Source organism: Eleginops maclovinus, chromosome 1, assembly GCF_036324505.1.
Source record: "Eleginops maclovinus isolate JMC-PN-2008 ecotype Puerto Natales chromosome 1, JC_Emac_rtc_rv5, whole genome shotgun sequence".
In the NCBI taxonomy this organism is placed as follows: Eukaryota; Metazoa; Chordata; class Actinopteri; order Perciformes; family Eleginopidae; genus Eleginops; species Eleginops maclovinus.
The window spans coordinates 6,969,755-6,981,691 of NC_086349.1; the positions used below are offsets into that span (position 1 = coordinate 6,969,755).

General features: G+C 39.5%; 1 protein-coding gene across 2 annotated transcripts; it reads right to left on the minus strand.

Annotated features, from left to right (window-relative positions):
• Nucleotides 1-3,189: 3,189 nt before the first annotated feature.
• On the minus strand, nt 3,190-11,933 carry znf341 (zinc finger protein 341). 2 transcript variants are annotated; one of them, XM_063889669.1, is made up of 16 exons: nt 11,841-11,933; nt 11,016-11,126; nt 10,226-10,416; nt 9,151-9,300; nt 8,343-8,666; nt 7,544-7,727; nt 7,229-7,322; nt 7,045-7,135; nt 6,757-6,934; nt 6,421-6,671; nt 5,500-5,708; nt 5,286-5,382; nt 5,068-5,200; nt 4,473-4,584; nt 4,258-4,328; nt 3,190-4,095 (listed from the first exon to the last, which is right to left on the minus strand). In XM_063889669.1, exons 1-16 carry the CDS (start codon nt 11,869-11,871, stop codon nt 3,578-3,580), a joined length of 2,745 nt encoding a protein of 914 aa, XP_063745739.1. In that variant the 5' UTR covers nt 11,872-11,933; the 3' UTR covers nt 3,190-3,577. The 2 variants fall into 2 exon arrangements, with proteins under 2 accessions (XP_063745739.1, XP_063746500.1); XM_063890430.1 differs by lacking the exons at nt 10,226-10,416; nt 11,016-11,126; nt 11,841-11,933 and adding an exon at nt 9,497-9,538.
• Between the last annotated feature and the right edge of the window lie 4 nt (nt 11,934-11,937).

An 11,937-nucleotide genomic window follows, 5' to 3' on the forward strand; every position in this document is an offset into this window, starting at 1 on the left:
TTCAATTTTGAAGATGTTTTCAGGTATTAATTCTTAGTGTGGAGTTGATTATGGATCTCAAGAACTATTCAGTAACAACAGAAGTATGTGTGCAAAAAGACCCCTCCAGATACATTAACAATGTGGAACAAAACTGCAAAGACTTGTTTGGTTGTCAGACAATTGATCAGTAACAGAGTCAAATAAAAAGACAAATCCAGGGAGTGCTGTTGCTCATTTTGAATGAGTTAATTACACTCAGGTTAGGGCAGCACAATTCATCAACAAAATGTTTACGTCACAGTGTGGACTTGTGCAATATCCAAATTGCAGTAAGCGCAATAATGTATCAGTAAAGACAACATATTTGAGAATATTCTGAAAGATGTGGAGCTGAAGAGATTTCCCGTCCGAAACAGTATTCTACAACGAAACGCAAACGCATTCTTCAGTTCAGATCCTCTTAAAAGAAACCACACCATACTTGTATCACTTTTTTAAAAATGTGCTTTTTGGGTTTTCCCTTTCCTGTAACGTGCTTACATTTTTCTGAACTTAATCACAAAATCACCATCCAACACTCAAGCTTGTAGTGGCCAGCCTGCAACACATTGTACCAGATAGGCTTATGGGCGGAACATCTCTAATTGGTTGACCAATCACAACCAAGCCAGCCAGCTAACCAATCAGAGCAGACTGGGCTCTGGGGTTTCAGACGGAGGGTGAAAAGAGCTTCTGAAGCACAGGCAGTATAAGAACAATAAAGATCTTTTTGAACATTAAAGCATAAAAAAAACGATCATGAAATCTGAAAAAGAGCATAATAGGAGCCCTTCAGTGATAATCTGAATAGAAAAATATCATTGTCTGTAATATATATTGGAAATAGAATTGCCATGCGTATTTTTCCAGATTGTGCAGCCCTCGCTCAGGTGTTGGTGTGATTTAGCACTGCACTTTAAAACTAAATATCCCTCTGTTTCTTTTTAGCATGTGAATTATCTAGTCCTGGGCTCTTTGTTTCAACTTGGTGGTGAGATGGTGTTTGTCATGAGCCTCCAGGTAGCCTTATTCCATTCTCAGGCATCACAAATCCTTTTTTAGCCACATGGTAATGGCAGAGATTAACCATGGACTCTATGGACACACTCATACCACAAGTTCTTCAAGAGAAAGTGCAACAGTTTGGAAAAGCTATATGCTGATTACACTTGTTTCTTCAGCATGGATAACAACTACTGAGACAAAGTCAGCGTAATATAACGAATGTATCATAATGAAACGTTGCCTCAGATAGTTACCCCTGATGAAGAGTGAGGTTTTGATCTGGGTCGAACACGAATAAAAATCCCAGGGAGTTAGCAGTTAAATATGTGAATATCATAATTCACCGCCTTTTCCCCCTCATGTACAACTAAAACCACTGTCACTCTCCTGTATATGAAACAAGTTGTAAATGGTGTCAATAACAAATGTTCTTTTTTAAAAAGAAAGGTTTTAATAAGAGGTTTATGGTAACACTATATTTTCTTTTCCCTGTTAAATTGCTGATGTACATGAAAGATGTGTAATATAGAAATTGTCACCTTAATAAATTAAATCAAAAAAAGCTTTGTGTCTTCAATGAATTAATCATTTTAATATGAATTATTGTGTCTCCCTTTTTCTTATTTCTTGTCATTTTAATTTATTTTTTACCATCATTAACAACATCCATCTTAAATGATCCCTTATTTTTTTAAAGTAAAATATCAATACAAGAAGTATTTTTTGTTTGTAATTATCTAACACTTTTATTAGCATTTTTTATCGCAATTAATTATTCAGTATTTCATAATTTTTTTACCATAGGAACCATTTCCACTGACACAATGCCTTTATATTGATTATTCATTATATTATTTATGTTTCTGAAGTTATCTTTTGTAGGCCTCAAATCTGCCTTTTGATTTTCCCACATACAGTATATGAACTGCAAACATGAACCTTAGCAACAAACTGAGACACTTCCTCGAATACTAACTTCAGTTTTATCATGACAACAGAGGATTTGACTTTTTATTTTGCCACCATCTTTTCATCATCCTCTCATCCCCTCACATCCCTGCTATCCTTTAATCCTTGCTTTTCATCTCCTTAATTCAGTTAAAAACACAACTTAATAGTAACGAAATCTAAAGAAAATAAAAGTGGAAAGCTAAGTGATTCACCAATACATGAACATATTGAATACATTCAATTGACCTTTAAGCGTGGTAAAGTTCACACAGTTTTGATAGACATTGACATTTACCGTCCCTTCTTTTCTTTGTGCTTCTTTCTTCTCATCTCTTCTTTTGTTTTTCTTCTCATCGTACCGTTTTCTTTCGTATTCAGATTTTTTATTGATCAAAATTATAATCAAGAAATAATGGGCACAATCGAGATTAAGGTTAGATGCAGCCCTATAACTGAGTAGGCAACAATGCCCTTCTTGTGTCATATCGCCCCCATGTTGAGTCAGTGCGGTATGACTGCAGATTCATACCGGCGTGAAGACAGGTGACAGATTAAAGTCAAGTGCATCACTCTAAAACAGAGGTGGGAGAAGTAGTCATCTTGTACTTGAGTAAAAGTGAAAGTAACGAGATCTTGTACTTGAGTAAAAGTAGAAGTACCAGAGTGTAGGAATACTCCGTTACAAGTAAAAGTTCTGCATTCAAAATGTTACTGAAGTAAAAGTAGAAAAGTATTAGCATCAAAATGTACTTGAAGTACCAAAAGTAAAAGTACTCATTCTGCAGCTTGATCCATTTCAGAATAATATATATGAGGTGATTTGATTATAATTATTGATGCATTAAGTGTTATCAAAGCTGTAATCTGTAAAGTAACTAAAGGTATTAAATAAATGTAGTGGAATAGAAGTACGAAGTAGCATGAAATGTAAATACTCAAATAAAGAAGTATCTCTAAGTAAAATGTTTTTTTTCCTTTCATCCGATTAAGAACAGTTATGTCACCATGTGGAAGTGGTAATGTGGGAAATTCCAGCAGCAGCAGCCTGATAGTCTCTACATTACTAATTTAATGTTTGGATTTTGCCATTTTATTTGTTTTCCATCAGCTTCTTTCAAAAATCTAAAAAATGACCAACTAAAGTAGAAAATCAAGAGACACTGAGGGGAAGTGGCTACACCCATAAATTAAACAAACTGAACGTCAAACAGATCATGTGTAATGGTACGAGTACCAGAGAGTGTTTTTACTCAAAGTGCAAGAACATTGATATAGACACAAGTATACTTTGAGACAAAACTAAATAAGTTAGTCCTTTGATACAAACAAATACAAATTAGGACATTTTAAATGAACAACTGTGGCCTAACTTGCACACATTTCTATTCACAGGTACAAAACAATGCTCCTCTGCTTACTTTGGCATTTAAGATCTACCAGGTTACATACTCTCCTTTCTTTAGAGTTCAAAGGTAAAAGCAGTGTGTATGATATAAATAACGTTTTAATTTAAAACAAATAATGATACAAATTCCCAGGCTTGTTTAAAATCATGAAAGTGTGGTTTGTTTGGTCCATGTTCAGAAAACAATGTCAAAAACTACAAACATGGTCGCCGCAGACAGTTTTGGTCATTGCTCTGAATCTGCTCCAGTGACACGGCCCTGTGTTCCATCCCATCATCCTCCTCTTCTCTGTCCTCCTGCCCTTCGATGGTGGAGATAGTCAGCGCCGCCTGACACCCCTCGTCAGTCCTCCCCTCCTCCTCTTCCTCCTCCCCGTGTGTTTCCTCCTGCTCCTCCTCCGAGCTGTCATCCTTCTCCCCATCGTCTCCCCCGTTTGTGCTTCCTCCCCCATCCTCCTCTCCGTCGTTCTCCTCCGACATAGCCACCCCTCCGCCCTCTTCCCCCTCTCCCTCTCCCGTCCCTCCTTCACGTCCTGTCCCGTTTCCTGCCGCGGGACACTTGTGGTCTCTGTAGTAGCTGTGCCTGGTGAAGCCCTTGTTGCAGGTGGAGCATCTGAAGCGGTAGTTGTCTGTGTGGGACTGCTGGTGCTCCAGCATGTGGGCCCTGCGGCTGAACGCCTTCTGACAGAAGAGACACTTGTAGGGTTTGATACCTGGAGGAAGAGAGGAGACGATGCATTTTGGGTTAACGTACTGTATGTAACTGAAAATATGGGACCCCCAGTCATACACATTGTAGTTGATCTGTTTACTGAAATAAAAAACATTGGAAAAGAAATGTTGTTTTAAAAACATCACTAGTATTATTCACTCACCAGAATGGGACAGAATGTGGGCCTTGAGTTTGTCCGGTCTGTTGAACTCTTTGGTGCAGCCTACATGTGTTCTGATTCAAACACAAAGTATTACATTTAATAACTTCAATTAAAAACAAGATTGTAAGAAAGGAAATAATGGAATGACATGACACGCACAAGCAAGTTGGGTAGGGAAGGAAATGATAGACTTAAAAAACGATTGAATGAGTTACCTGAAGGGACACCTGTATTTCTTGAAGGGTTCGTGGATGAGCATGTGCCGCTTCACTTTGTCCTTCCTGTTGAATGTCGCCTCACAGAGGGAGCATTTGTATGGCTTCTCACCTAAAATATGTAATAAAAAAAAAAAAGTAAGCCTTTACTTTCACCACTCACTTTTACAGTCATCGCCTAAAGTGTTTGCTCTGGCCATATTGAAATGCTAACATTTTAGCAAAAGCTATAATAGGTGCGAGTTAAAAAAATCTTAGATGGCTTGTTGTGTTTCGAAATCTTTTGATTAAGAGCAGATGCCTCTCTGGTCATCATTGACTTTGCTAAAGTGCAATTTATATGCTGCAAATACATTTTTACATTTATTTATAATGAATTTAGACCAGCAGATACCAGTGTGCAGTTAGTCAGATTTAGTTGATTTAGAGATTACATGCTCATTTTTCCTATTGACAAAACATTTATTAAAATAGCAGTTAGAATTTCTGTCAACTAACATTTCCCTTTGGTACACTTTAGTCCTAAATATCACAGAACTATCCCTGACTTTGCTATAACTTGCCACAATTCCTGCTTTATGAAAGTCCTCCTGACCTGAGTGAATGCGTGTGTGCAGTTTGAGGTAGTGCTCTGTCTTGAAGGCTTTCTTGCAGATCTGACATTTGAACCTCCCCCCGACGCCATGAGTGGAGAGGTGGCGCCTGAAGTACCTTTCACACGGGAAAACCTGAAGGCCAACGACAAAACAAATCAGACACAGCACAGCTTTCTTAAGAGGTGTCATCGACAGCTTCACAGAGTGTGTATTGTACCTTTTGACAGTGAGGGCAGGGAAAGTTGTGTGTGGCGTTGAGCAGATGTTGTTCCAGTGCCTCCTGGGTAGAGTATCTGCTCTGACACTTCCCACACCTGAGGTGAGATGAGAGCAAAAATGTGGCATTGTTACCAATGGATTCATCGTTTTTTCTTTAGGAGCTTAATTAATGAGAGAGAATTTTTCACACAGAGCTGAGAGAGGTGGCTGACCTGTAGAGGGTGGGTTCCTTATGCGTGCTCTGCTGTGGGCAGAAGCAGTGGGAGTACTGGTGGACCCCCAGCTCAAACAGAGAGGGGAACACCTTGCTGCAGAGGTGGCAGCGGTAGGTCAGCTGCTCCTGGTGTGTCCTGATGTGCTCCAGGAACTGATCCAACTTCTGGAAGGTCTGGGAGCAGGACTTCAACACACACTTATAAACCTGCAGGGAAGGTAACGTGGTCATTCATTATCCCATTTTGTCCAAATGAAGGATACTTTACTCTTATGCTTTTTCTAATGCATACCCTCAGCTTCATATCACAAACATGAATGAATAAAAAAACAATTAAAGACTGAAATTATGCTTGACAATTGCATGACAGTAGAGTGGTGCAGTGATGAGTATTTTTGTAGGTTGACCAGGAAGTCGCCATCGCGAGGGCTCCCTGGATTTTAAACATGTGGTAAACCCATGTTTAAAATCCTTACAAATTTTGTCCAGCAGGATAATCTCTAGCTATCAACACCACTTTTAACATTTTTGAAAGTAAATTGCTAAAGTTATGCTTTAAAGAAACTACATAACAGTAGCACTTCACGTCACTACCACTAAAAGGTGGGTAATGTATGGGGTGATGACGTTGAACAGTCAAAGAACACACAAATGGGGTATTTTATGTAGAACTACAATATTTAACAATCTCTTAGGCTTGTCTAAACCACATGTCTTTTTTTATGCATCTGAAAAAAATGATTTCGAGACATGTGAATCCATAAGTGCTATATGCTAACTCATTACCGGGTTAAGGACTCATTCCTGCAAAACTCTATGGACCTCATTGTTCATGGTAATGTATTGTAGCAAGACACTGTGCACTCTTCTGTCAGATAATCAATCCCATGAGATAAAAAGTTAGCAAACGCAGACTCACCTGCTCCCCTTTGTGCTGGGTCATGTGTGACTTGAGCTGGAAGTAGGTCTTGAATTTTTTGGCGCAGAACTGGCACTGGTAGGAGCTGTCTATCACCAGGACTGACTGAGCCTGGCACTGAGGGTCCTGGTTGTTGGTCTGCACCTGGTCCTGAGGGTGACCGTTTGAGGGTGACCGAGTGGCTTGCCCTATGCTGACCTCCGGATCAGCCTGAGCCTCAGCAGCCCTCTCCTCCAAATTTCCTGGTGGTTCTGTAATGAAGTGAGAGCTGCTTATCTGACACTGGATCAGTTACTGTTACTCTTACGAGTACCATAATTGAATATTGCCAATTACCTGTTTGAACTTCCTCCTCTTCTGTTTGCGCCGGACAGTGCTGCTGCTGTGGCTCCTCCTCCTCTGCTTCACCTTGCTGCTGCTGCTGCTCCCCGCCCCCTTCCTCCTCTGACACTGGTACCACCTTCAGTGTGATTGGTAATCTGGACACTGTGCTTGCCACACCCCCAGGCCACACCTTTAACAAAAAGACAGTACTGTTGTTTAGTACTTAGTGCAGTACTTATGGGAAATTCTCTCTGATACATTTGATCAGTGTAGCATATGTAATTGTTTTGGTTTCAACACCTTGTGTGTCTGCATGTGTTTCTTCACATTGGACTTTTGGGCAAAAGCTCGACCACAGACGATGCACTGAAACGGTTTCTCTCCTGTGTGACTGTGAACAGAAAAGGGTCATTACTGACATTACTTTTGTGTACAACGTTTATTATAAGATGGATAGAGTCTACCAGGATGAATTCTAACTCACCTTCTAATGTGCTGCTGAAGGTCAAAGTTTTTCGAAAAGATTTTGTCACAGAAGTTGCACTTCAGCTTTGGAAGTTTTCCCTTAAGCTGCTCCGCTAAGGAGGGAAATTCAGCGGGGGAGTATTTATCCTAGCATCATCATTTTAACAAAAACTGTGTGCTAAAAGCCAAACTAATCAATACTCGTTTTTTATGAAATGAATAGAACACAGAGAGCTTGTGAAACATCTCAAATATCTCCTCTTAAAGATAGGGGTCGACATACTTTAAAAACAGAGTTGATCTTGCAAGAGTTTTGATCTTTTCCCTCTCATACCTGTGGCTCCATCAGGGTTCTTTTTGCTGCACCTTGTCCGTTTGGGGATGATGACCTTTTCGAAGTCGCCCAGCTCTGTGAGGGTGGTGCTGATGCTACAGGTCTTTGTTTTAGTGCACTGCTTCCCGGGGCTGTAGACCGGGGGGGTGTTGAAGGACTGGCTCTCCACACACTGACTTGGCACCTGAGGGAGAAACACAAACTCAGTGCTTTTCAATTTCAGTCTTCCTCATATTCTGGACTGTGAGCCTTTGCACTTTCCTCTGTCTGATAATCTTGCACGTTTCTGTACAATACTACCACTTTTAAAGCTGCCCAGTTCATCCACCTTCAAAGTTCTTTTTGATATTCTAAGTATTTCCTTGAATGTGAAATTAGGTTTTTTACACTTTTTGACATTGAATAGTTGTTTTTCATTATATCTTTATACTTTTTCAATATCTGCTTTTTTTAATTCATTCCTCGGACTGGGTTCATTTATACGCCATCATTTGGAGTTCCTTAAAGGGACAGTTCACCTCAAATAAATAGAAAATACAAATGTTTCCTTTTCTACTTTATTAAAGCAAAAGCAGACATTAATACGATCGCTCCACGTACACTCCAACCTTCTGAATCAATTTCCCTTTTCCTTACCCACAATTATGTAGTTTTGATTTAGGCTGAACTATCCCTTTAATATTCGCCCTTTAGTAATCACAAACAGAATCAGCTAAATGTTCTTATTGTGCAACACCAAAAAGCCTATAGTTAAACGGTTTATTATATATAAAATACTAAGCTGCTGAGCTGCACTCACCTGCACAGGATGGAAAGGCTGCAGACCCAAGGTGTGGATCTCTGCACCACCACCCCCCACCATATGGGGCATTGTGCTGTACACCTGCACCACCGAGTTGCTGTGGCTCGCTGGGACCTGTGAGGAGAGCGGCTGCTGGGGGGGCTGTCCGGCTGGCAGGGGGTGGGCCGGAGTCTGTGGGTGGGGGTGTGAGGACTGCTGCTGCTGCTGCTGCTGCTGCTGCTGCTGCTGCTGCTGCTGCTGCTGGGCGTGATGATGATGGTGGTGGTGGTGGTGATGGTGCTGCAGGTACGATACACCAGCTGAGTGCATGCTCAGGTTACTCTGCAATACAGCAAGAAAATAGATTTGATAACAGAACAGCAACATTGATGAGATCCTATAATGTATGTAAGAATGACTCCAAATGAATGTTTTTGATATTTGCTCTGAATTCATGTCACACCTTTGCTGCCTTTTGCAAATTCATCACACCTGAAATTATAAATTCTAAAGATTATTTTTGAAGAATTTGTGAAAAAAAGAACACTCAGGACTCATAACGGCCGATTCTCATACATACATGCCCTGTTCACAGCAGATGTAATAACATTTTTGTATGTTTTGTCATAGTTTTGCCAGTGTTGTCACCATACATGTATACTTTGATTGAACAAGAATATCTTTATTCGCCATTGATCCATGCCAGAAAAACAACGTTTTCTTTAAGAATTTCAAATAACACACAAGTTATGAATAAATACATAACCTCATGTTTTGGAGTATTCCTTTAAATAGAAAGCCTACTTGATCTGCTGTGCTGTATCACCTGTATTGGGGCCTGCATGGTAGCCATAGGCTGGTCAATGGAAGTGAAGGCGGAGATAGCCGACATGAGAACGTCATCACTGACCAGCACATTGCCCTGCACCAGGGTGTGTGTCAGGGGGGAGGGAGGCACTGCGATGTAGGTCGATACCTGAAGCAGAAGTGGTGAGAAATATGCAAAAGATCAGAATTAACAAGTGAGAAAGCATGCACGATTGTTTAATAATTCTACTTTGTTAAATAAATCCATAACAATTGGAAAATAATTATTTGTCTTAGTCTCATAAGACAAAATAAATGTTACTGCAGTTTTATCTTCACATATCTCTTTAAAATCTCCTTTTTACTTCTTCTCGTCATGCTCTCCTTGTCATGATCCTGTGTTTCCTGTTTTATTTTTGCAAGATCCCTTTCTTGTCTTGATGTCTGGTTTTACTTCCTGTCTTTGTGATTGTTTGCCACGCCCTAATTTTTTCCACCTGTGTTTAATCACCCTGCTGCTTGTGTCTCTACCTATCCATGCCAGCTGTGTCTTGTCAGTGTCATGAGTCATGTGTGTATATATGCCTGTCTTTCACAGTGCTCCAGTTTGTCGTTGTTTGTGTCGATGGTTTCCTGCTGAGATTCTCTTGTCTTTGTTTCTGTATCTGGATTATTCCCCGTGTTGCTCTTGACATCCCCGGTTTGTGCCTTGTTTTATTTTTGCTGTTGTTCTTTCTCTATTAACTTGCCTAGTCCCTGTGTTTTTTGTGTTTACCAGCTTTTGTTAATTTAAAACTTTTTTTTTTTAAACCCTGCCTCTTAATTTCTGGTCATGCTAAAAGCATGTAAAAATGTATTATTCCATTAGTTAACTTTAACAGTAATCTTGTGTGTATACATATGGCTCTTTTGTACTCACACACACATTTATATAATCATTTGTCAGTTATAAATTTTATTGTACCACCTGGATTTGGATTATATTCTGCACCAATACTAATAAACCAACCGATAGAGAGTAACTTTGTATATTATTCCACATAAATAGATATTGATCTAACACATTCCATTAAAACCCCTTTAACTACCCTCACCTGTCTGTTTGTAGGCGTTTGTGGCCCCGAGCTGATGGAGGGGACCGGTGTGTAGGCGTTGGTGGAGGCCAGGGACACTGTGGACAGCGAGGGGACGCTGGACTGACACTGCTCCCTCTTGTGCGTCATGAAGGCCGGCAGAGAGTTAAACTGTTTCTTGCACTTCCCACACAGGAACACGTCCTCGTCATCTGAAGGAAGGACACATGCAGGTTTGAGGTGCTGTATATGCAGTCCTAAAATGGTAATTTATAATAAAATATAGTATCTATATTCCATTATTTTATAAAAAAACAAATTACAATAGCATTACTAATGCAGCTGATATGTCAAAATTAGGTTTATTGCCAAGTAGGTTAACACATACAAGGAATTTGCTTTGGTGTTCAATTGTGCACACATAAACACAGTTAGTAGTTAGTATTTTTAGTCGTAAAAATAGAACTGTTAACTAGTTTTAAAATAAAGAAAACTCTTTACAAGAAATATAAACTGACAGAAAACAAATTACAATTAAAAAAATATAACTGATTACTTTGGAAATTAAACATACAGCCAGTATATCATAGCAATAAAAATGTACAAAAAATAGAGGAATGTGCAGGCTTTACAGTATTAAAATGAACATGATTCGATCACATAATAGCGCATAGAGTGAATGTAATGCATGTGACTGGCCAAATAAAGAAATTGTCATATTATAAGTACAAAGATAAATACAATTTTTGGCCTTTTTTTAATTATTTGGTTTGTTTGGTCAGCTGTTATTTACAGCGATTGCTGTACATACCGATGGTCTGGATAGTGGACGTCCCAGAGACATTCTGGTTGTTTGGGTCAGGAACTTCACCTTGGCCATCCAGCAGAGACTGGACAGCCAACACTGTCTGGTTGTCCATGCCTGAGGAGGAAACGTGTAAAAAGTCAGACACTGCCCAGCTATGTAGTTCAGTCGTAAAGGGGTCTGGGTAATAAGCTAAAAGGGAGATGGAGACTGGCACTGGTGATGCGGCGTGTCTTCCTTAAAATATATTTCAGCAAGGACTGGTCTCTGTGATCATAGTCAGGTAAACCTATAATATACTGTAGAAAAACGATGCATACTCACAATCGATAATGTATTGTATTTTCTAAAGCAACTTTTATTAACCTATATTGGTCTTATTACACGTTTGGGAAATATTACCCAAATCTAATGATTAACACCTCAACAAACTAATATACACAAAGCATATTATCGACGCATTAACAAAACAGATACAAAGACCATCAATACAGTATATTGTCATCAAAGAGCCTGCTGTAAAAATGTAAATGCAGTCTAGATAGCAAAAGGGCTAAATAATGGTATTGACTGCCTGTAATATTATAGAAATACTTCCAGTTTCAAGTTGTCTATAAGATATGGACAATAAACAATCAATTGGTTTGTTTACAGTCAATCCCTCTTCCCTATGTTATGTTTTGATTGTTATAAGGAGAACAGCCACATTAACATGCTTTTATAGGGAGCGTTCAGCAAACCAAAAGGGTCCTGGTTTATTGACGGTGTTCAAAATGTACATTCGCGTTTTATTGTATTTGCAAGTACGTAGTTATAAATAAATATTCCTACCTTCAAGCACTTCAAATATTGCCTGCGCCATCTTGTAGCTCCTCTGCTGTGCGATAGGCGCTCGATTGGCAGGGGCTGCCTAGTTGATGTGCTAAAT